General features: G+C 60.1%; 2 protein-coding genes across 2 annotated transcripts in view; one reads left to right on the top strand and one right to left on the bottom strand.

Annotated features, from left to right (window-relative positions):
- Positions 1–23,776, top strand: part of TBCD (tubulin folding cofactor D) — a 122,367-nt gene that overhangs the window by 28,509 nt on the left and 70,082 nt on the right. Inside the window, 4 exon segments of the mRNA NM_001244105.1 lie at positions 2,752–2,894; positions 3,344–3,404; positions 4,105–4,179; positions 6,856–6,950. Of these exon segments, the coding sequence (NP_001231034.1) occupies positions 2,752–2,894; positions 3,344–3,404; positions 4,105–4,179; positions 6,856–6,950 (374 nt within the window).
- ZNF750 (zinc finger protein 750) lies at positions 13,055–22,369 on the bottom strand. Its single transcript, XM_005656881.3, is given in 6 exon segments — positions 13,055–15,347; positions 15,350–15,563; positions 15,565–15,826; positions 15,919–16,933; positions 16,936–17,488; positions 22,263–22,369. Coding segments are annotated over 5 exon segments (1,977 nt in total). The 5' UTR covers positions 17,309–17,488; positions 22,263–22,369; the 3' UTR covers positions 13,055–15,234.

The following is a 23,776-nucleotide window of genomic DNA, read 5'->3' as shown; positions in this document are numbered from 1 at the left end:
CCTGGAGACCCAGGAGGAGCCGATGTTTGCTTGTGCCTGAAGGCAGGAGGGCCGAAGGAGCCCTTTTCCCTGGGCTCCTCCTGCCCTCGGTCCTTGGGCCGTCCGTGCACTGGGGAGGGTCACCTGCTCCCCAGCCCCCCGCCTGTAGTGCCCGTCGCCCCCACGGTCCCCCTTGCAGACACACCCAGAATAATTTTTGACCGAATATCTGGGTGCTGAGGCCCGGTCAGCTTGACACCCAGGAACGAGCCACCCCAAGCGCTCCAGACAGAGGCGCGGCGGGAGTGCAGGTGCGTGTCACACTTGCCCCGCTCAGCCTGCACCCCGTGCCCCGAGGGCCCAGTAACGCAGCTGGCACGGCCTGCGGTCTTGCTATTTGTCTCTCTCTTCCTCTTCTGTTTTCTCCTCTGAAGTTTCCCCGTCTTCGTTCAGAGTCATTCCCTGAGGAGGACGGAGCCTGTCCTGCAGGCGGGCGACTCGCGGGCACCGCCCTCCTGCAGCTCTGGGCCTTGTGGCCTTGGCAGCTCCTCCCTCGAGGGCTGCCCATGCCTCACTTCCCCGTGTGGCCTTTCAGTCTCTCCTGCTGGACCCCCGCCTTGGGGACTGACCAGTGTGCTGTCCCTCTGAACTCAGCCCCCCAGCTGCTCTCCGATGGTGGGTCTGGGTCTCGCACGCCTCACAGGTTGCCCAGGGAGCCTTTCTGCAGAATCTGGGGCCTTCTTAGCGCCCTTCCTCCAGCGTCAGTCCCAGTTGGGAGCCGCCCTGCTCGTCAGGGGTGTTTTTCTGCCCAGCAGGACCGCTGCTCCCTGCACTTTCTAAAGCTTTAGAAAGTGCCTTTCGGGAAGAAGCAGGGCGCAGACGGGTTGCAGCTGGGGGCTTCTCTGCTCGGAGGGCTTGAGGCCGCCTCAGTTGTCGTCCTGTGCTTGCCGTCGGAGCTTTCCTGGAGTCCCCTGATTAGCATGGAAAAGGCCCGTCACGGAGAAATGGGAGGAGAACAAATGTGTGTTTCCTCTCTTGTCACAGCAGCACAGCTAGGGAACGGGCAGCCCCCAAATCCAGCAGCTCTGAACAGTAAGGTAAAAAAGAGTTTTGGGGGCGTTCCCACTGTGGCGCAGCAGAAACGAATCTGACTAGTATCCATGAGGTTTTGGGTTCGATCCCTGGCCTCGCTCACAGGATCCGGCATGGCCCTGAGCTGTGGTGTAGGTCACAGTCAGGCTCAGATCCCACATGGCTGTGGCTGTGGTGTAGGCCGGTAGCTGTTGCTCTGACTTGACCCCTAGCCTGGGAACTTGCATATGCTGCAAGTGTGGCCTTAAAAAGCAAAAAAAGGAGTTCCCGTCGTGGCACAGTGGTTAACGAATCCGACTAGGAACCATGAGGTTGCGGGTTCGGTCCCTACCCCTGCTCAGTGGGTTAACGATCCGGCGTTGCCGTGAGCTGTGGTGTAGGTTGCAGACGCGGCTCGGATCCCACGTTGCTGTGGCTCTGGCGTAGGCCGGTGGCTACAGCTCCGATTGGACCCCTAGCCTGGGAACCTCCATATGCCGCGGGAGCGGCCCAAGAAATAGCAGCAACAACAACAACAACAACAACAACAAAAAAAAAAAAAAAAAAAAAAAAAGAAAAGAAAAAGAAAGTTTGTGGAAGTATAATTGCCTTGCAGTGTTGTGTTAACCACTGCTGCAGAGCAGAGTGACTCAGTTATACATGTGTCCTCTTTTTGTCAACAGTACGTTTTTAACGCCAGCGCTGCTGTGGTCACGAGTCTGGGTGTGCTTGGCTGGGCCCCTGGTCAGGGTCTCTCCAGAGGCTTCTGGAAGGCGTGGCGGGGCTGCACCTCAGGTGCAGGCAGCGTGGCGACCAGCGTCTTCTCGCAGCCTTCTTGGTGTTTTGTGCTGCTGGTCGGGAGAGGGCCCCGTGGGCTGTGTGCGAATGAGACAGATGCAGGCCACCCGGGGCCACCCACATCGTCCCTGTGCAGAATCTGAGGCCTGGCCAGGGCTGAGCTGCTCTTCTGTCTCCAAAGCCCAGTTATCTGTGTCCTGGATTTGGCCTGAGGCCGAGGCCCCCAGCGATCACAAGGTCGCCCCAGCTGGGGCCGCCCGGAGTCTGGCCCATGCCCGCCTGCCTGCCTGCCCGCCGGCTGCCAGGAGGGGAGTGGCGTTGGAGGGCCGTGCTCGGCCCAGGCCCTGACCAAGTCCTCTGTGCGTCCCCCCTTCCGGGCTCGGAGGGCCTCGGGCCACCTGGGCGGGGCCTCATCTTCCAGACGGGGACACTGAGGCAGCCAGAGGTTCAGGAGCTGTGCGGTCAGGCAGCTGAGCTGGCTGGTGCTGGTGGCCCCTTGGCGGCCCCGTTGGCGGGAAGTGGCGGGAGCCGCGTGGAGGGGCGGTGGCCTCCGGCCCAGGGCGGGGCTCCGCTCAAGGGGACCCACCGGAGGCTGAGCCCTGGGTTCAGACGCACCCTCCCGCCTTCTGCGGGCGCTTTCCTGTTGTCGCGCTCCTGCCTGTGCTCCTGCCGAGGGCGTCTACTTGGCTACAATGTGGGTCTGTGCGCTGCGCTGGGCCGGGGTTGTCTCTTCCCGCGTCTGCATGCCGAGTCCACGGCCAGCTCCCTCCTGTCCATCCAGGCCCCGTGAAGCGCCTGCCGTGTCCACAGGCGCCTTTAGGAGTCCAGGTGATGCCAAGTTTTTGATTTATTCTCTGGCTCCAGCTCATCCTGGCAGGTCTGAGGTGCCTTTGCTTCCTGCAGGTACCGGCGTGGCTGCCGCTCCCTGGCAGCAAACCTGCAGCTCTGTGCCCAGAGTCCGAGAGAGCCTGGGACCCAGGCTGAGACCCTCGACAGCGACAGCGACGGCGAGGACGACGTCCCCGAGGAGGTGGAGAGCGTGATAGGTGCGTGCGGGCCTCCTCCCCGTGGCCCGCAGGGTGGGGGCGGGGCTGTGCCGCTGTGCGGCCCTGGGGCGCTCAGGCCGTGGTGCCCCCGCACCTCCCCAGGCCAGGTCTCCCGGGCCAGGGAGAGCTGCCCTCTGTAGCTCTGGCAGACCCTCCCTCACCGGGAGGTGCTCTGCCCACTGGCTGTTAACCACAATCAGACCTGCTTTTTTTGGGAATGCTGGAAAAATTGGCCTTAAGTGCTGATTCGAAAGTGCACAGAAGGCAGTGTCCTTTTCTTGTGACCAGAATTGAGATCCCTGGTGTCGTTTTCTCGGTGGCACCATTTGAGGATGCAGGCGCAGGGTGGGAGCGGCCGTGAAGCTGAGAGCTCGTCCGAGGGCTGCGGCGGTGGCGGCGGCGGCCGCGGCGCGGCTCACGGCCCCCTCCCTGCTCCTGTGTCCTTCCAGGGCAGCTGCTGGTTGGGCTGAAGGACAAGGACACGATCGTGCGCTGGTCTGCGGCCAAAGGGTAGGTGTCTGCGTCCGGCCGGGCGCCTGGCCCGCTGGGCCTCCTCAGTCGCGTAGCACTTCCCGTGGGGCCCGCGAGCTGCGGATGGGAGAGGCTTGAGAGGTAGAATTGTTTTGCTCATTTACATGCATTTATTATCTCATGTTCCACTTTTTAAGAAAATCGCTGAGGTCCGTCAGCGGCTCCTTCGTTTTCTCGCCTTTTTACCTTGAGGGTTGCCCTCCGTGACCTCATCACCCTGAGCCCCACCCTGTCCCCAGGCCCGGCCTCACTCTTTCCCGGCGGCCGCCAGGGGTGGGCGTCCCCCCGTGGTGTGCCTGACGGGAGCTCCTGCAGAGGGGCCCGGCCCGCGGGGACAGAGTGCCAAGGTGGGGAGCTCTGGGCACCTGTGCGGACGCCCGGGTGGGGGAGGCTCACGAGCGGTGAGATGGGCCGGGGAGTGGTGGCCTGAGCTGGGAGCCTGTGCCTGTTGGGGAAGCGCGAGTCCCCAGGGGCCCTTTGCGCTGGTCCGCGGGTGCCTGTCCCATCTGCTTGTCAGAGCCACGGGCTCCCCGGTGGCCCAGGGGCCTGTGGGGAGCAGAGCCGGCCGCTTCGCTGTCCTCCTGGCTGTCCTGCGAGGGGAGGGAACGCCATTCGGGTTGCGTGTCCCCTCGACCGGCTGGCAGTGCTGACGGAGGTGGGCGTTGCTGCTCCTTTTCAGAATCGGAAGGATGGCGGGGAGGCTCCCCAGAGAGCTGGCCGATGACGTGGCCGGGTCCGTGCTGGACTGTTTCAGGTATGAGGGGAGGTCGTGGAGGGGGTGGGGGGCACTCGTTTCTGGGGAAAGGCAGTGGCTTTTCTCTCCTTACTTTGCCTGTGTTTTCTTTGCACTGAGGTAGTTAACAGATTCCCTGAAGCTTTTGCTTTCCCTTTCGAGGTCCCACTCGGGAACTCTTCCTGCTTCCAATAGCTCTCCTTCGTCAGCCGAGGTCAGTTTTGTGTATGTCCACGCATGGAAGCGTGTCTCTGGAGGAGACCAGTTTGCAGTGGACCAGGCCGGCTCTGCCCTGTCCGAGAGCCTCTGGCATGAGGGCCTGTGCCAGGTCTGGGCCGTTGAGCTCTCGGACGAGGCTGGTGTGACGGAGCTTCACTAGCTTCACTGGGTCTACATCTGACAGCCACACACAGCAGCCATCGTGCTGCATCTGTCCCCACCTCTTCGAGGGCCCAGGCGGGCGGCGGCCTGCCTGCGGGGCGGGTGAGGGCGGGAGGTGCAGGCGGTGGCTTTGGGTCTGAGCCTGGGGCCTGCCTGTTGGCCAGGGGGAGGCCAGAGCCCCCTGGGACTTGCCGCACCTGCCCCCTGGTTTCGGAAGCGGGCGTGTTGGGAACTGGTGTTGCTCTGGCGCCCAGTGGTAGTCCCGCCCTCATCAGCCTGTTGCTTCTCAAAAGCCGTGCTGTCAGCACTCCTAGGCTCAGGTGGTGGTTGTGAGCCAGCCTGCGGGGTCCCAGGGGCGCGGGCTCCCCCGCCCTGGGCACCGAGCCTGCTTGGCGAGGCTTGAGGGACGTGAGGAACACCGCCACGTCGTCGTTTCGGGGCAGCAGGGTGTGTGCGTGGCTGCCGGGTCTCCTTGTGGTTGAGGATGGCGCGGGCACTCTCTGGTCCTGGGCCGAGAAGTGTGGGTTCCGGGTGGCTACAGGGTGAGGGGGTGCGGTCACAGAGGCACGTCCTTCTCACAGGAGAGGGCAGAGCCTTGGACGGGGTTCAGGAGGGTGGGGGAGCCAGGGCCTCCAGCCTTTCCTCCTGGCCCCCTCCCCTCCCCGGTGTGCCCCCCCCCCATCTCCCCGGGGTGGTTTCTGCCTCGGCGCTTTTTTCTTTCTTTCCTTAAGGTGTTTCTGCGCGGCCTTGGCTTCAAACAGCCGTTTCAGTCCCGGCCCTTCCTCCTGCTGCTCCTTCCGCAGCCTCCCCCTCCCCTCACCCCTCTTGTGGGTCGTCCTTGCTGGTCACCATTATGGGTCGCCCTTGCCAACATGAAGCCCGTGGTCCCCAGCCCATCCTGGATCCTCCTAGGGTCGCCCATGGTGGTGACTGGGGGCAGGAGCTCACCCTCCGTCGCTGGGCGGGGGCCCTGGAGGGACTCGGTCCCTTTGCTGGCCTGTCCCTGTCTCCTGTGCAGGCTGGGCCTTGGAGGGGGTCAGTGGGGCTGAGGTAGCCTCTTGTGCCTGAGTCCCCTGGGCTGCGTGTCTGCCTGGAGCGGACAGAGCAGGGGCAGCAGGGCCGGAGGATGCTGTGGTCCTCCTTGGCCCCCAGTCCTGCTCCATCCACAGATGTTGGCAAGTGACAGAGCACACGCCTAGTTGAGAAATGGTGATTGTTGTAGTTACACCTGAGTCATCAGCCTGCTGACCTGCCAGGTTCTTCCAGATGATATTCAGTCTTTATGAAAAGCATAAAGCATTTCTCTCCAGTTGAAATCCTGCAGTACACAGAGTGTAGAGCTAAGTTGTGAACGCGGTTGTAGAGTCTTTGGGGCAGACGTTTAATAAAACATCCAGAACTTGACAGGAGTTCCCTTTGTGGCTCAGTGGTTAACAAACCTGACTCGGATCCGTGAGGACGCAGGTCGATCTCTGGCCTCGCTCAGTGGGTTAAGGATCTGGCGTTGCCGTGAGCTGTGGTGCGGGTCGCAGACACGGCTGGGATCCCATGTGGCTGTGGCTGTGGCTGTGGCTGTGGTGGAGGCCGGCAGCTGTAGCTCCGACTGGACCGCTAGCCTGGGAACCTCCATATGCCGCGGGTGTGGCCGTAAAATAGCAAACAAACAAACAACAAATCGGGAACTTGAGATTTAGTTATAACTGGAATTGAGTCAGCAGTGATGCGAGGCCAGGGCAGCTTCTGTGTCTGTCTCGGTCGGCCCGTCCGTGTCTGTCAGGTGCCCTGTGCCTGTCGCCGGCGACACAGTTTACCTGCTTTCCCAAGTTCACTCCCTGCGGGGAGGTCTCGTTCCACGTTTCTTCTGGCAGCTGAGCGCGGGAAGTGTCAGAACAGCCCCGGTCATCTGGCTAACCACTGTGTGAACAGGAGCGCTGCTGGGCCAGCGCGGGAGGCTCCCCCCAGTGGGAAGTCTGCGTGTGCGCTGGCTGATGGGCCTCAGGACCGTTGAGTAGAGTCTGCCTCTCGAAACTCTCTCCCCTGCCTGTCCATCCCTCAGGCTGGCAGGTCTCGGTGGAAGGGTCTCCTTGCCCCTTCCCAGGAAGGTTTTCTCGCCCTGAAGTGGTGCCGCCACTGCTGGGCGCTGGATGTGGGGGGCCGGCTCAGGACCCTGACCGTCAGCAGGAGGCCCGCACGTGGCAGCACCTTTGTTTCCACCGGAGCACTTTGTCTGGAGACTCACTGGGCTGTAGTGCAGCTCTCGGCAGGGGGTGGCTGTGGGCTCCGGGCGCTGGGGTCTCAGGCTCTCTCTGCCTTCAGTTTCCAGGAGACGGACGGCGCCTGGCATGGCGGGTGTCTGGCGCTGGCGGAGCTGGGCAGACGAGGCTTGCTGCTCCCTTCCCGACTCTCGGACGGTGAGTATGTGGCTCGCTTGGTGTCGTCTGCGCAGGGCTGCTTCGCCTGGCCCTCGGGGTGCAGGTTGGAGCCCCAGATCCCCACTCCCCGCTGCCTTCCCTGGCTCGGCCTTTCTCGCTCCTCTTGCCTCTCTTCCTCCTGTGCGCTCTGTCTGTATTTGGAGGGCTGCCAGCCGGTGTCGCATCTGAGGCTGTCTCGTCCCCAGAGCCAGTTTCACCCTTGTGGGTGTGTGCGCTGTGCTGGGTTCACCACCTGGAGTGGCCACGTGTCCCCTGGAAACCGCGCTCCTGTGGGAGAGGGGCGGGGAGGTGGGAGGAGGCCAGGCGGTGGGCCTGAGCGCACCCAGTGCCAGGGCCTGGATGGCCCACCACGCTCCAGGCCCGTGAGTCCCAGCGCTCAGCTGTGGCCACGTGGAGCCTGTCTGTGGTGCGTGGGGGCCTGTCCCTAGGAGTGGCCAGCAGTGCCTCTGTGGATGAAGAGAGGGTACCGCTGGAGGATGGAGAGGGTCCCACCCTGTGTCAGCAAGACACCCTGTGCCCAGGGGGCGACTTCTCTCAGAAGGAGGCCATCAGCGCCGAGGGTACGGCCAGGGGCCAAGCTGTGAGCTGGTTTGGATGCTGGCCTTGCACTTGGGAGCTCCAGGCCCCTGGTCTCTGTGGACTCTCTGCTTTTTTTGTTTTTGTTTTTTTTGGTGGCGCCTTTAGCATGTAGGAATCTACAGTCTGGGGGTGGAAGCTGCGCCACAGCAGTGACCTGAGCCGCGCAGTGGCAGTGTCGGGTCCGTAACCCACGGAGCCATAAGAGCATTGCCACCTCTCTGCTTTCTGTGGCAGCTGTATTTGTTTATTCCTACTTTTTTTTTTTTTTATAAAAGTTTATTCTTAAATGTACAGCAGGTTCCAAGACAAGCCTTCATTTCTAGCTGTAGGTGGCAGAAGATGTTACAGCAGGAAATCCAGATGTTTAAACAGGAATGGAAGCACCATTGGCTGAGGCACGACGAACGGTGCACTGTTTGCCCCATTTCTTAGTTCCACCTGCAGCCAGGGGGCCTTCCCCGCGGCCTTCGCTTTTAGCTCCTCCAGTTTCTTCCGCTCCTCCTTCTGTTCCTGCTCGAGGGCCTCATCTTCCTCACCTGTCTCCTTGGCCTGCTTCAGGGGCGTCTTCCTGCTGCCTTCGTGGCCCGACGTGGCGCCTCCCACCCTTTCCCCAGATCCTGCCACCGGATGCAGAGCGCCGCGTCCCACCCCTGCGCCTGTACCGCCATGCGGGCCGTGTGGTCGCTTTGTTGAAATGTAATTTACACGCCATGAAGTTGACCCGCTTACAGTGTTCGTGGTTTATTGCATGTTTGCCAAGTTGTGCTGCCCCCACCTTAGTGTAATCTCATTGCCCCTCAAAGAAACCCTGTGCCTAGAAGTTGTTCCGTGTTTTCCCCGCCCACCGCCAGCCCCAGGCATCTGCCAACCCACTGCCCGTCTCTCACTTTGCCTTTTCGGATGCTGTGTGTACATGGGATCTACAGTTGCGGCTTCCGGGTCTGCCTGCCTTGACTTAGCCGAGCGTTTTTAACGGAGCGTCCGCGGCCGCCTGGCAGTGGTGCTTAGGGCCGAGCAGCGCTCCGTTGTCCAGCTCTGCGCCTGCTCAGCCAGCTGTCAGGTGATGGGTGTGTGGGTCGCCTTTGGCAGTTCGGGGGGATGCTGCGAGAACACCCTCGTGCCCGCGTTCTCGGTTCGTGTTCTCCCCGGGGGCGCCCCTGGATCCAGGTGCTGCATCGCGTGGTGAGTCTGTCTGCCACCCTTTTTTTTTTTTTTGGTCTTTTTGTCTTTTTAGGGCCACACTTGTGGCATATGGAGGTTCCCAGGCTAGGGGTCTCATCGGAGCCGTAGCCACCGGCCTACGCCAGAGCCACAGCCACAGCCAGACCCGAGCCGTGTCTGCGACCTACACCACAGCTCACGGCAACGCCGGATCCTTACCGCACTGAGCGAGGCCAGGGATCGAACCCGCGTCCTCATGGATGCTCGTTAGGTTCACTAACTGCTGAGCCACGATGGGAACTCCTGTCTTTCACTTCTTGAGGAGCTGCAAACCTGCTCCCAAAATGGCTGCACCACTTTCCATTGCTGCCAGCCGCCTCGCGAAGGTCCCAGCCCCGCCACGTCCTCTGCAAGACTTGTTTCCTCTCTCTCTCTTTTCTTTCTGGTGACAGCCGTCCTAGCAGGCGGAAGCGGTGTCTCGCGGTTCTGATTTGCGTGTGCTCTGACGGACGGTGTAGACGGTCTTCTGCGCTTGACCGCTCATGGATTTTCCGGGCTGGAGATGTGTCTGTGCAGCGCCTCTGCTCATGGGAAAAGTTGGATCCTTTGTCGCTTTATTGTTTGGAGTTCTTCCTGTTTTCTGGATAGAAATCACTCCGCGGATGTAGGACCTGCAAACGGTTTCCTCTCCTTGGTGGCTGTCTCGTCACTTTCCCGGGGGTGTCACTCAGTGCACCGAAAGCGGCGGTTGGGTCTTTGATTGCCTGGGCTCCCGGTGCCCTGTCTGGGCAGTCGCTGCCTACCCCGCGGGCCCGCTGCGCTTTCCTTTGCTCCGGTTCCGGGCGAGGAAGCGCCGTGCACGTTTCTCTGTGCAGACGGACGTGTGCAAGTGTGTCGTGGCGGCGACTAGGGTTGGACTTGAAGGAGACCAGGCCTCCCTCTGCTGCTCTCTGGCCTGAGACCGGCTGGCGTGTGAGTCCGTCGTGTCTCATGCGGTCAGGAGTGTGTCACAGGTGAAGCCTCAGGCTGTGGCCTGAAGAGCACGAGAGACGCACGTAGTGAGCTGGCCCACGGCCCTCCCTGGTGTGGCCGATGGGCTGGGTGGTGGGGGCACAGGGGGCCTGCCCTGGAGCTGCTTTCTCCTGCTCCGGCCGCAGACTGGCTTCGGGGTCTCTGTTCCTTCCTTCCGCTGCTCGCGGCTGCTGCTGCTGCTCGCCCACCCCTGAGTTTTCATCCCACTCACGAGTTCTCGGCTCTGGAGCGTCTCTGGTCTTCGGTAGTCGGCCTCCTCGATGACGCTGCCTCGGTTCCTTTGATTCCTGGAGCGGGGCTGAGACCATTGAATTGGGGTCAGGGTCTCATCGGGCACTGTCTGGCCTTCCTCAGGGACGCTTTTTGGCAGTGCTGTGACATCTGAAGAGCATTCTCCAGTCCGCTCTCTGAAGGATGTGGACGCCAGGACAGGTTAACCGTGCGTGTGTTTAGGCAAGTGCTGGCAAGCCTGGCAGAGCGGCCGTCAGACCCCGAGAGCCGTGGGTGGGGGCAGACCGTGTGGCCTGAGCAAGGGTTCATCACGCCCAGGGGGTGGGGGTCCCTGAGCTGAAGTCGCCCCAGGGCTTTCCTGTCTTCCTGGAGGGGCTGCGGGCCTGGCTGCCCCACAGCCCCCTGGTGGAGTGGCCCCAGGGCCTGGGGTCAGCCTGCTTTGGGGGTGCGTGCCGGCTGTGGCCCCAGCCCTCATCAGCAGCGCGCTGACCTCTCCTGACCTGTCCCTCCCTGGGCCCTGGGGGCCGCCTGGTTCCTGCTCTCTGCTGCCCCTGACCCCTCCTGGCACTTGCTCGTGCTTTTTAGCCATTGCGCAGGTTTGAGCTGTTGGACAATCCAGCTGGTAGGACGCGTCACCGGCCTAATGAACCCTCTCTGGCCTCGTCTGTGGGGTAGGAGTTGGGTTTTTCTGTGTTGGGGTGTTTTCCTCTGTGCGTGAACGTGAGCCTGCTTCATTTCACACCCTCCCCCGGGGACGCAGCTTTCCTGGCAGATGGAGCTGGGGCTGCTGCTAGCGTTGTTTCCGAGGCGGTTGTCAGCATTTTCTTCCTTTAGCCGGAATTCCACCATCCTCTTTGGAAGTTATTTTCAGAGTTACTGGGACATACAGTTCACCTAATTATGACTTATCTGTTTGAAGTGTACAATGGTTTTGGTTTATCATGCTACTAATTTCTCAAAAGTATTGTCTGATATACACAATGTATAAATTTGCCATACTTGTTTTTTTTTTTTTTTTTTTTTTTGGTTGCTTTTTTAGGGCCGCATTCGGGGCATATGGAGGTTCCCAGGCTAGGGGTCTGGTTGGAGCTACAGCTGCCACCCTACCCCACAGCTCATGGCAACGCCGGATCCTTAACCCACTGAGCGAGGCCAGGGATGGAACCCCCAACCTCAGGGTTCCCAGTCGGATTCGTTTCTGCTGCACCATGACGGGAGCTCCCTGCCATGCTGTTGTTGAGCGTACAATTCAGTGGTATTAAGTACATTTACGGCGTACAACTGCTGTTAACACCATCTATTTCCGAAACTTTTCATCTTCCCAGACAGAGATCCCGTCCCTGTTAAATATGAAGTCTCCAGCCCCTGCCCCGCCCCCGATGCCCACTCCCCTCTCCGCTTCTGTGAAGTGGCCAGCTCTGGGGACCTCACGGAGGCGAAACTGTGCAGGATTTGTCCTTTGTATCTGACGCGCGCCACTTAGAATTTCCGGGTCACCTTCGTGTTGTAGCATGTGCCAGAACCTCGTTTCTTTTTCGGGGTGTTGTGTGGACGGAGCAAACTTACCTGTTCCCCTGGACCTTGGGCCATCCTCCTCTGTGGACCCCTCACTGGATAGCATGGCCGTACCTGCTTGTCTGGGCCCCGTTTTCATCTCCTTTAGGTGTTTGCTGAGGAGGGAATTGCTGGGTCACGTGGTAATTGTGTTGCCCTTTTTGAGGTTTGTCGCTTTTGTATGCACAGCTCTGAGGTTGGGCTGTGTGTGAACGTAGCAGGTGCTGTGGCGGTTCAGTCACGGAGACGTTCTTGTCACGAGGATCTAGGACCCCGTCATGCTTGTAAAGAGAGTCACAGAGAGCCGGCCCGGTTCCGCTGCTGCGCGTGCTCAGGCGGCCTCCTGGAGGAACATGCTGGGCGGGCAGCGTTCACAGAGCTGCCCGCGCCCTGGGGCTCCCGGCCCGCGCGGGGGGGCAGGAGGCTGGGCGGTCATTAACTGTCTCTGGTGCTTATGGTCACTTAAGATGGGGGTGGACGCTTTTGGCTGAGCTTTGAAACAGCATTTTCAGAATCTTTGGGGAGCTCCCATTGTGGCTCAGTGGGTTACGAACCCGACTAGTATCCATGAGGCTGCAGGTTTGGTCCCTGGCCTTGCTCAGGGCGTTAAGGATCTGGCGTTGCTGTGAGCTGTGCAACTCGCAGACGTGTCTCCCGTGTTGAGGATCCCGTGATGCTGTGGCTGTGGTGTAGGCTGGCAGGTGCAGCTCTGATTCAACCCCTAGCCCAGGAACTTCCATGTGCCATGGGTTTGGCCATAAAAAGCAAAAAAAAAAAAAAAAAGAGCCTTTGGGCGCCTGGCGTGGAAGGTCTGTGTTCTTGGGTATACGTCATGAGGTGAGAGCTTCCTACGGGGTGTGGACGTGCTGGAAAGCAGGGCTGCCCTGATCTTGGTCTGGGTCAGAACGTGTTGGTGTGTAACAGCGCGGGAGCCCGGGTGCTGGTGAAGGCCGCACACATGGGCATCGGGTTCTGGTCGTGACCGTGCCCATGCTGGGTTCGTGGCGTGTGCTCGTCTGCAGTAGCACCTTAAGTGGGGCTCAGGGCGGCCTTGACGGTTTGAGGGCGGTCTGCAGCAGTGGTCTCCTATTTGCCTTAAAGAATCATGACAGACTCTGCATCCCTTTAGCGAGGTGGCACCAGTGGTTTTATAGAAATTGCACCTGTGGCACAGCAGGTTATTTGCCATCCTGAATGGTGTCATTTTAAAGCAGGCTGTTGTGGAGTTCCTGTTGTGGCTCATTGGGTTAAGAACCTGACATAGGTGTCCAGAGGATGGGGGTTCGATCCCTGGCTTCGCACAGTGGGGTCAGGATCCAGCATTGCCACGAGCTGTGGCATAGTTCTCAGATGCAGCTTGGATCCCGTGTTGCTGTGGCTGTGGCGTGGGTCGGTTGCTGCAGCTCTGATTCGACCTCTAGCCTGGGAACTTCCATATGCCGTAGGTGTGGCCATAAAAAGAAAAACAACAGAACAAAAAAATAAATGAAACAAAGCTATTGTATTACCATCTTTTTTTGGGGGGTTGGGAGGGGTCGGGGGTTGCGCCCATGGAAGTTCCTGGACCAGGGATCGAACCCGCAGCACAGCAGCAGCCCAAGCTGTTGCAGTGGCAGTGCTGGATCCTTAACTCACTGCGCCGCAAGGTAACGTGCATCGCTGTTTTAAATTTGTCCAGTGGACACCAGCACGGTGGGGGACCTTGAAATCCACCACCCTCCGTCTAAAATGCCGAGAGTCTATCCTTGCTCTCCTTGAGCCGGTTCCGTCGACTTCTCCAGGTTTCCCTAGAGTAACACGTTTCTTTGCTTAAGAACCTCTTACGGATCTTCCCACAAGCATCTGGAGAAGGAAGATGCCTGAGGGTGGAGGGTTGCATTTGCTCTGCTGAAAGACACTGAGCGCTTAAGCACTTTTCTGGATGGAGTTTTTACAGACTTTGTTGTCAGTGCAAACTTGATCCAAACAGCTGACGATGCCACGATACCATTTTATCAGAGTGCAGCTCTTAACAAGAGGGCTTTTAGCTCGGGCTGTCTTATCAGTGAGCAATGCTCATTCCTGGAACCAGGCGAGGTTCCGTGTCAATTTTTTCTTTAAACGTTTTCAGTTTTTAGCTCTAAGCGCTGTAAAGCCTTGTTAGACACATAAGACGTTGGCTTTAGCAGTGCTTTGAGCTCCCCTGGACTGCTCCTTCTGGACCACCTGTTTTGGTCAGTGTGAGTTGAAACCACCCACCTTGGGGGGCTGGAGCAAGGGCTTCCTCACCCAGACAGCTCAGCTCCTTGCTGGCTCCCGGCCCTTTCTTTTTCTTTTTCTTTTCTTTTCTTTTCTTTTTTTTTTGGTCTTTTTCCCCTTTCTACGGCTGCTCCCACAGCATATGGAGGTTCTCAGGCTAGGGGTCGAATCGGAGCCGTAGCCACCGGCCTACGCCAGAGCCACAGCAACGCGGGATCTGAGCTGCGTCTGCCACTCACACCACAGCTCACGGCAATGCCAGATCCTTAACCCACTGGGCAAGGCCAAGGATCGAACCCTCAGCCTCATGGTTCCTAGTCAGATTTGTTAACCACTGCACCATGACGGGAACTCCAGCCGGGCCCTTTCTTGACCCCCAGGTGGCAGGTGGCTGAACTGTGGGGAGGGGCTCCTGTGAGGGGCAAGGGGGCCGGACGGCTGTTCTCAGCAGCAGCTCAGGGAGCTGAGGCCCTGGCCGCACCTTCTCCCAGGGTGCTGGGTGCTGGCACGCGTGCGTGCACACGCGCAGACCTACTCTCGTCCTCAGCCTGCCTCCTTTCTTTCTTTATTGACCACGCCTGTGGCATGTGGAGGTTCCTGGGCCAGGGGTCGAACCCGAGCCATGGCAGCGACCTGAGCCGCTGCAGTGACAATGCTGGATCCTTAGCCCACCACAGCACCAGAGAACTCCTTGGTCTCAGTTTTAACTGCTGCTTCAGCTTTTTTCTCTTTTTCATTGGGTTTATTTATTGTGGCAAAACATTCTATGACGCAGTTCCTGTTTGTCTTCTTTTAATGTGTCTTTAAAGTTTACATGTGAGTTTATTGGAAAATTAGCAACACGTGCATCATTTTAGGGAATGGAAAATGAGGCTGAATGGGTCAGAAAACGCCCTGAAACGCGGTGAAGCGATGGAGCAGAGTGAGAGTCGTTTCACTGGCATTGCTTTCTGCCCACTGGAAATAAATTACTTGTATAAATAGCCTCTTGTTGTCGGTGTCTTATTCAGTCCTAAGAAATCACAGCGTTTTTACACACAGCACCTCAGTGCCAGTTCTGGAAATGTCTTTTCCTGGCACTTCCCCAGTAAATCAAAACGCAGCAGATTTACTAGACCAGTTGAAAGCGTTTCCTCCAGTGCTGAGGTGTTTATAAGCCAAGTGCTGTCCTCGTGCGTCGCTCACCTGAAAGTTCCCTTTTGGTCCTTCTGCTCCTCTGACAGCTTACAGGGCGGTTTCTGATACGATTAACTCCTCAGGTCCTGGTTCCGGGCTAGAACGGGGAGTAGAAGCATCAGTTTTAATGTTCATGCTTAGTATTTACACAGCTGAATAGAGGTGCAGCTGTATTTAAAATTTTTCTCTTTTGGAGGAGAGAACTGTTGTGAAACTCGACCAGGCGAGACGGGGGGCAGGCGGGGGTCTGCGGCCGCGGCCGCGGCGCCCTCCACAGGGCCTGCTGGCGGCTCTAGGACACCCTTGTTCTTCTCCGGAGCGAGAACACCCTGGCCGTGTCGCCGGGCTTCGCCTTCTTGGTTCCCTGCTGGGACTTGCCCGCATCCCTGGGGCTCGTCCTCTTGGCCCTTTGGGTCTGAGGTCGCATGGAGCCTCCCGGCTCTCGAGGCTGTGGGGGGCCGGCTCCCGGGCCGCGGGCTCCCGGGCCTCAGGCTCGCCCTCGCCCCTGCAGACCTTCCCTGGGCTGTAGGCCGCCAGCTGGCAGAGGGCCACGGCCGCCGTCTGCTTCTGCTCGTCGCTGTCAGTTGTGCGCGCATCCCCGGCCTCGGTGGAGCCGCTGGGGTCGGGCTGCCGCGGGCGGGGGCGGGGGTGGCGGCCTCGGCCCGTCTCGGGGGCTGTGGACAGAGGGCCGGGCGTTGCAGGGGTCCTTCACCGAGAGGTTGAGGGGCACCTCCTGCGGCTCCGCGAAGCCTCCGTACGCGGCGGCGTGCTCGGCTGCAGGTTCGGCTTCTTGTTTCTTCGAGAGGTTCAGCGGGGCCGTGCGGGGGCCGTCCTCCGGGCTGGGGGGCGCAGGCGCCGGGGTGGCCGTATTCATGGCCTCGAGGCTGGAAAAGAGGGGAGAGGGTGAAACAGCGCCCCGACTCAGGGCCCTGGCGGGGGCTTTGACCTGGGAGCGCTAGAAAGCAGGCTGTCTTACCTTTGTGGGGATGCGTCTCTGGTTTCTGGCTCCTGGGGATGTGGGCCCTCCAGGCTTTTCTGGATGGGCTTGAAGCCCGTGAGGCTTTGCTCCGGCGGGTGGAGCCCTCCAGCGGGGCAGGGCTGGCTTGTCTGCGTGAAGTTGGTGGGGCTGGGCCTTCCCGGGGAGCCGGTGGCCGCGCTGCCCGCTCGCGGACTCATCTTGGTCCCTTCTGTGTCCCTCTGCTCATCCTTGGAAGGATCCCTCGCCTGGGGCGTCGGCCTCCCTCTCTCCAGCTCTGTGGGTTCTTTGTGGGACTTGGATGGACTCAAGGCCGGGTAGCCCAGGGCGGCTTCTTCCAGGAGGTGCGCGCTCTGGTCTCTCGAAATACCGGCGACCGGGGGGAGTCTGAGGCCGTAGGAGGAGAAGGCAGACTCAGGTCGGTAGAACCCGTAGGGCAGGGGCAGGCCGGTGTGGTACTGCTGCAGGAACCTGTAGTGGTCGTAGGTGGGCGGCGCCGGGCTCAGGTGCTTGGGGATTGGCCCCGGGTGGGGCAGGAAGTGTCTCTGGTCCTGGGCCCCGTAGACGGGCAGCAGCGGGCCGTCGCACTCAGCCGCGTGCCCGGCGAGCAGGTAGGGCGAGTAGATGGTGGCCAGTCCGTGCTCTGTGTAGAAGTGGGGCGGGTACTCCGGGATGGCGGGATGCGCATACGGGGCAGTGGCACCGAAGCCCTTTGCGGGCGGGAGCTTATGGGGGAACTCCGCCGGCAGGAGCGGCCCACCGGCTTTCCACGGGTAGCCGGGGGCGTGGAAGGCCGACTTGGTGTGGAAGGAGGCGGCTTTGGTGGCGGGGGGCGGCGGCGGGGCCGGCACGGCGGGCGCCTCGGCGAGCTCCTGCCCTTTGAGCCTGTGCTCCCCGACGGGGACGAAGGCTGAAGGCCGGGCCGCGCCTTCCAGGACGGGCTGGGCGCCCGGCGCGCTCTCGGGAGCTGGGCTGCGAGCCGCCGCCTCCTTGTGGAGGGCGGGCTTCTGTCCGGGCACCTGTGCGGTCCCCGCGCGTGCAGGTCCAGGTTCTCCTTGACGTCGTCCTTGGCGAGGCCGTGCTGGAGCTTGGCCTCCAGGTGTGCGAGCCCACTCGGGGCGGGCTTGGAGGCGGTGGGCTTCCCCGTGGGCTCGGGCGGATGGCTCGGCCTGGGGTCTGAGGGGCTCGGCTTGGGGCACTTGGGGACGCGGTCTTGCTCAGACACTAGCGTGATGGAGTTCTTGCAGAGACCGTACTTCATGTGGTTGAAGAGGTGTGACTTTTCGTTGCAGGTAAAGGGGCACTGGAAGCACTTGTACTTGAAGGGCTTTCCCGGGGGCCTGGGGATGTAGTGCGGCTTCTTGGGCTTCCGCTCTTTGACGAGGCTCATGTTCCCTCTGCTCCGGCCTCCCGCCTGCCTGCTCCTGCCACCGGGTGTGGTTTTAGGGAAGCGCGGGAGACGCGGCGCGGCTGCTCCTTTGCTGTGCTCTGCTCTCCCAGCGCTCTGACTGGACGCCGGCTCCACGGGCTGCGGGTGGCGAGGCCGCCGTGCTCATGTGGGGCCCAGGAGCTGCAAGGGAGGAGCAGAGTCTTAGTGCCACACGGGACGCCGGCCCGTGCTCCCCGGCCCCCCCACGGCGGAGGTGACGCCCAGGCAGGCAGGCAGGCCGCTCACCATACCCTGGCCACCCCCCATGTGCTGTCTGTTTTCTGGGCCACGTCTGGGCCCAGGCGTGTGTGGGGGAGGCCTGTACTTCCTTGAGTTTGGGGACCTTTAGCCTGTGCTCTGAGGCCTCGGACACCAGGAAGGCTGTGGACCAAGCAGGCCGCGTGGCCGTTGAGGTCCTGCCGCCATCCGTGTCCGTGGACGTTCGGGACCGAGTGCAGAGTCTGACTGCTCTGGGGGACCCGGGGACGGGGCTCGCGCATGTGTGTGTCACGCACACTTTGTGCTCGCTCAGAATCAGGACAATGTGGCTGTGACCTTGTGCCCCACGAGGGGCTAGACGCGAAGGGCACTGACGCATGCGGTGCCGCCTGCTGCTTCTGCGTCCACACGTGACAGGTCAGCTTTCTGGGGCAGAGGCACTTGTGTTGCCCCAGTACCAACATCAGTGCTGTGGTGAAGTTCCCTCGAGTGGTGTTTAGATGCTGGCGGATGAGTCTGTGAGCCTGCAAGTGGCCAGAGGTCTTGTGTGCTGCTGCCTTCCGATGCCCCCCACCGCCAGCCGGGTGCGTTAAGTTCATGCACCCGGCCTGTCCCACCGGTGGTCAGCCTCCCTACCTGGCCTGGCCCCGTCCCAGGGCAGAGGCAAAGCTTTGCAGCGCTCCTGCTGGGAGTGAGCGGAGGAGGCCATTCCAGCTGTTGAACTGTGGGAGTGGGGGCGTCGGGCCTTCTGGATGCCCTCCCCGAGGGTCCGCCTGTCCCCGCCCATCCCCCAGGTCCACCCCCCCAACCCCCGGTTTCCTGCTGAGGCCGCCCCACACACCCCTGGGCCCTCACGCTGCCTCAGAACACTGAGAACAAAGACGCGAGGCCTGGGAGGATCTGGTAGGGCCGGCGCGGCCGGCTGCCTGTCCCGGACCAGCCCACGGGTGACCTCTTAGAGGAGGCCTGTGGGTGGGGAGGGCCGGGGTGGGGCGGGTCTGAGGAGTCAAGGCCGGCACTTTAATTTGCATCAAAAGTGAGGAAAGGGTTTCAGCTTCTCAGTATTTTCAAGCAGTTTAAACGTAGAGTTAAAAGGAAGCAGCTTTGCTTTAGGAGTGAGCACACGTGGTCCTTCCCGAGTCTTGTGAAATTTGTACAGCAGCACCTTCTAGACCTCAGGATGATTAAAACATCGAGCGGGAGAGCCGCGCTTTAAAAGTAGAGAAATACGCTTGGGAAACCCAAGAGCAAATAAAACCTACCTACTCCTCGCTGGCCTCTCCTTGCCGCCCCACACAGGGGATGAGCTAATGGGCATTTGCGGGAGGAGGGTGCTGGTGTGGGGCTGGGCTTTTAATTTCACGTGGCCATCTGAAATTCTGAGAAGGCTGTCTGGTCTTATTCTCAGCAAACTGGTTCCTCCACCCATTTATCCGTATTTCTTGAAAGCGCAAAGAACCACTCTCCCCCAGCACACTGCCCCGTCAGCTGTTTCATCATCCTGTCCCCTCCGAGGTGTGTTTCCTTGCTGAGAGGTGGGCCTGGGTCTGCTGCCTTCTGCCCTGGGAGAGGTGGTGCCGAGCAGGGGTGCTCAGGCGTGTGTGTGTCTGGGAAGTGAAGGGAGATTTGGGGCTGCCTGCTCATGGGGAGGGGGTCCCCAGGCCGTCTCTGGGGCCTTCATCAGCAGGGCGTCTGGTGGACAGAGGCCAGGCCAGCAGCACCTGGTTTGGCTCTGCGGCCTCCCAGCTCGGCTGGCCGCCACCTCTCCCTCCACCAGCGCCCAGCAGTGTGAGCCCAGCGCAGTTCAACCTGGGGTCTCAGCTTTGTGTCTTCCTGGCTTCTCCTCTTATTAGGCCAAAGTGTGAAGTAATTCTTTGTGTGTTCAGTCCCTGCTGTGGGGGTGTGTGTGTGTGGTGTTTGTGTCCGCGCTGTGGTTGTGTGTGTGTGTGTGTGTGTGTGTCCGCGCTGTGGGGGGTGTGTGTGTGTCCGCGCGCGCGCGCCCTGGGCTATGAAAGCACGGTTTCCGTGCCTCCGTCAGGAAGCGACTCCAGCCAGCACGGGGCCAGCCTGATAAGTCAGGGCGGCCTGTGCTGGCACGTCTCCGTGCTCCCTGGTTCTGAAGGCGTGGGAACCTCTGCAAGTCAGGTTCCCATGATCATATAGGATATGTTACGGCAAAGATCTGAAAACTGATGATTTCATCACTAGCTGGAAGCACCGCAATCAAAACGATGACAGTTGCAAAAACGTTTATCAGGTGTGAGCCGAGCCGCGGTGGTACCAGCCAGGAATGGACGCAGACACACACCTCCGCCCCGGGGCGTGCCCACACCAGCTGAAGGCCCCACCGGGTTTAAGAAAATGGTGACCGTAGCTTGGAAGCAGCGCTGCTTAGTGCTGCTGACCCTTTGGGCAAAAAATATAAATAAGTCCGCTTTGGTCACGTTGCTCAAAGGTTGATAGGAGGTAGGTTAGCTATAGGTAAGTTGTCGTGGTGTCCCCCAGAGGGCCGTTGGGGAACAGCTGTCTCTACGTTCGTGTGCCTTTTTTGCAGCCAGATGATGTGGCGCCTGCACTTCCGTTCTTTGCTGGGTCAGCTCACGCAGGGTGACTCCCTAGCTGCCGAGCGCTGGGGGCGAGAGTGTCCAGGGCTCATTGTGGGCAGGCGGCCTGGGTGGAGTTGCAGGAGCAATCGTGTTGGTGCCTTTGAGTAAACTGATCCCTCAGGGTTGCCCAATTCCCTAATTAGAACAAGGCAGTGCAGCTGCCGGTTCGCTCGCTCGTAAAAACACACTAACGTCGGAGAAGTAAGTGGGACGAGATTGGGGCTTTTGTAAGCTTCCCAAGGGGCCAGCCTCTGTGGGCTCTTTCCTGCCCAGCTGAGGTTTACAAGGATGAAGGCACTAAAGCTGAGTGCCTGGGGCCTTGGCTGTCTGGCCACCTGCAGGGACAGGTTGCCCGTCTCTGGTCAGTTTCTGTCTGCCAGGCCTGGAGAGAGGGTATTGTTGCCAAGACAATTTGACCCCGAACCTTAACTGTTTGTGCGAAGTGCAGATCAGCCGTCAGAGGTGAGGTTTTTCCGAAAGGTGGCCAGGTTGTCCCACCGACCCTGTCCCGGGAAAGCTAGCGCAGGGAGGGCGCAAGCTGCCCTGTTCGCAGGGTTTAAAATGCACACGTTAGCCTCCTCCTATTTCTCCGTCTTTCACTTGCCAGGACGGGGCAGGAGGGCTGGGAGCCCTCCCGTCAGGTCAGGGCCCAGGGCTAGGTGCTGTCCTCTGCCTTCCCAAGCGGACCCCCCCCGCCGCCGCCCCTGTGCCCCCTCCGCGTGGCGGGCAGGACCCCTTAGAGGAGAGGGTGGGATAGTGCCTCTGTAATTGGCCCCTGCCCCGCACCGCGTGCTCTGAGCAGCCCCCGACACGGTTAGGACGAGAGTGAGTAGCTGGCATGTTTAACAAGTTTCTAAGGACTTTGAACTCAGGGAAATAGTCAAGAGAAAGGTTTTTTTGAACGTCGAGAGGACACAACAGAGGGAACTGCAGCTTAACTCCCCAGGATGTTGCTGCCGAGGAGGAGCCGGGGGACTGGGCCTGACCTGTGCTCCGACAGCCCTGGAGCAGGGCTGCAACCCTCCCGGTGGAGTCCGGCCGCCTGGCAGGCAGCCTCGCCAGGTAGAGCGTTCTGAAGGGCATGCTATAATTACAATATTGTGATGTGGCCTTATTGCATAACTCAAGGACACGCCATTGTCGCCTACCCACTGGGGTGTTGCAAGAACGAGATCTGTGAGTTTTCCTCGGATTGAGCTTTTCCAGTGACTAACCACCACCCCTCCCAGGCTTTCGGTTCCTCAGAGTGAAGGATGGACTTGAGGACAGCCGTGACCTAGGGAAAGACAGCTCTAGAGTGCGGTTTGAAGAATGGGCCCCGGAAGACGGCCAGGCGCTCTGTCTAGTTTCAGCCGTAGATCCTGAGTTACAGCCAGGAAGCGCTCAGCAGAGGATTCACGGCTGTAAAGTCTGGGGGCCTCAGCCTCTCTGCCTCCTCGCCCCTAAAGCCAGTGGGAAGCCCTGGGAGGACTTTGCCAACACGAAATGGAAATCAGGGTGACAGGCAGATGGGTTTTGATGAAATCAAGTCTGAGGTTGGTCGGGTTTGACGGAGAATTTAGTCCGTAACTGTAATTGCTTTCATACAGATTTATGAGAAACTTTATAAGAGTAAGAAAACTCCTTTGTGCATATACAGGGATCCTCCTTAGTTAATTTTCTTTTGTAAGCTTATGTCAAAATAATCCTTATTTTAAACTCTAAAAGATTTCAGAATTAAACTATAAATTAAAATCAGCAAGTGTCAAATTATACATGCATATATATGACCCTTTTATGTTGAAATTTATTGGAGTTTCTTTTTAAGGTAAGGAACGGATAAGCAATAGCGTGAGTTTGAGTTTCGGTTTAAATGTCCTGGATTTCGTGGTAGAGACGGGGACTTCACACCCAAATAAACTTGTTTTCACTCTTAGAGTAAAGCATAAGGCTTAGGGAGTCCTGTGACAATGGTCCCCTTTCTGGCAGTGCACCTGCCGGCCCTGAGTAACCCTCAGAGGAGAGGGTGATTCCCTGAGCCAGAGTGTCAGACACATCCGAGAGTCCTTTGGAAGAAAACTTGGATTTGAGCAGAAAGAGCAGGTACTTACCGGAGGCGGGTCGGTCGGAGCCGTGGCTGTGGCTGCCGGCGCAGGAGCAGGACCTGTTCTCACGCTCGCTCTGCTGAAACTGGAGCCGGCCGCCCAGTGGGAGGGATTTAACGTAGGAGTCGAGCCCTCGGGGCGCAGAGATGCACCTGATATTCCCCCGCCCGCAGCTACGATTCATGTGTTTGCACCCCGCACGCCGGCCGCCAGCGCCACCTCTGTGCCTCTCGGCAGCTCCCGGCTGGGTTTGTGAGTGCCAGGCTGGGCTGGGGGCTGACAGAGGCTCGGGCGCAGGTCACCGGGGACCGAGGCCTCCCTGGGGCGGCGGGAGACACGGCTTCGTCTGGACAGTCTCCTCTGGCGGAGGCCCTGGCGTTGCCTTTGCCGCCCTTCACCCCGGGGCCTGGGGGCCCTGCCCGGGTCCTCCTGGAGAGCGGAGGGGGCAGCCTCCGCCTCGGCCGCGGGACCTGCCGGCGCATGCCCGGGACCAGCCCCGAGAGTGAGCGGCTGCCCGGGAGGCTGGCCTGCCCGCCCTCGCAGGGCCCTTCTCTTTTTTTCCAATAACTGCGATGCCGGCCTTGTGGTCCGGCACCCCCCCCGGCCCCCCAAACTGCCTCCCTGCGGGGCCGAGGCTGCCTGTGTTGCGGGTGTGGGGACCGGCGGGTGGGGCTGTGGGTTTGCCCTGCACGGCGCCAGGCCAGGGCGCTGTATTAGTTTTTTCAGCTTGAAACTTAATTACCTCCCTGTTGAATTGAAAAAGTTTTCTGGCTACTTTTGTGCAAATTAGACATCCATGTAATTTGGAGGGTGAAGTGATCCTTCTCAGTCTTGTCACAAAAACAGCAGCTCCTGCTGCTCTCTGGCCTCTTGCCGGCGGCTGAAATCAGCTCCCACTTCATGGTCTTGAGATCCTGTGGGTTGGGAGCCTGGCCTCTGCCCGCGTCCCTGGCGTCCACGGCCGTGGTGTTGGTGGGCAGTCACTTGCCTCATGTTCCGGGCAGTGTTTTGCTCCAGAGGCCTCTCCAGGGTGGGGGTCAGTCTTCCTCGGTGTGGGAAAAAGCAGAAAAAGTGCAATGCAGAAGCTTCCAGCCTTCTGCGGGCTGGGCAGAGACCAGGGTTTGAGGGAGGGACCCCACCTCTCATGGGAGGGTGTCTGCTGGCTTCCCCCCGGGAGCCCCACTTGGCCCCTTGCTCAGCTGGGGCTTTGGGTGTTTGCTCCTGGACTCCAGATAGCATCGCTCCATTGCTGGTTTTCTCCCCTGCCCCCCGCCCCCCGCTCCCCGCTGTGGGTGTTGTCTGTGGACGTCCCTTTGTGGGCGACCAGCGCGTAGCGCTTTCCTCTGCCTCCCATCACCTGCACGGAGGCCAGGCTTCCTGGACCCCACGATGTCCTCTCGCTTGGGTTGACCCTTCGGTTGGGCACGAAGCACCGTCCTCTCCAGGCTCCCAGCAAAGAGCTCAGGAGCGGCAAAGCTTGGCGCCCCGAGGGATGGAAAGGGACACGCAGTCTGGCTGGG

This window comes from Sus scrofa, chromosome 12, assembly GCF_000003025.6.
Source record: "Sus scrofa isolate TJ Tabasco breed Duroc chromosome 12, Sscrofa11.1, whole genome shotgun sequence".
Lineage (NCBI taxonomy): Eukaryota > Metazoa > Chordata > Mammalia > Artiodactyla > Suidae > Sus > Sus scrofa.
The sequence above is the reverse complement of the archived record's forward strand: the minus strand, read 5'-3'. Positions and strand labels throughout refer to the sequence as shown.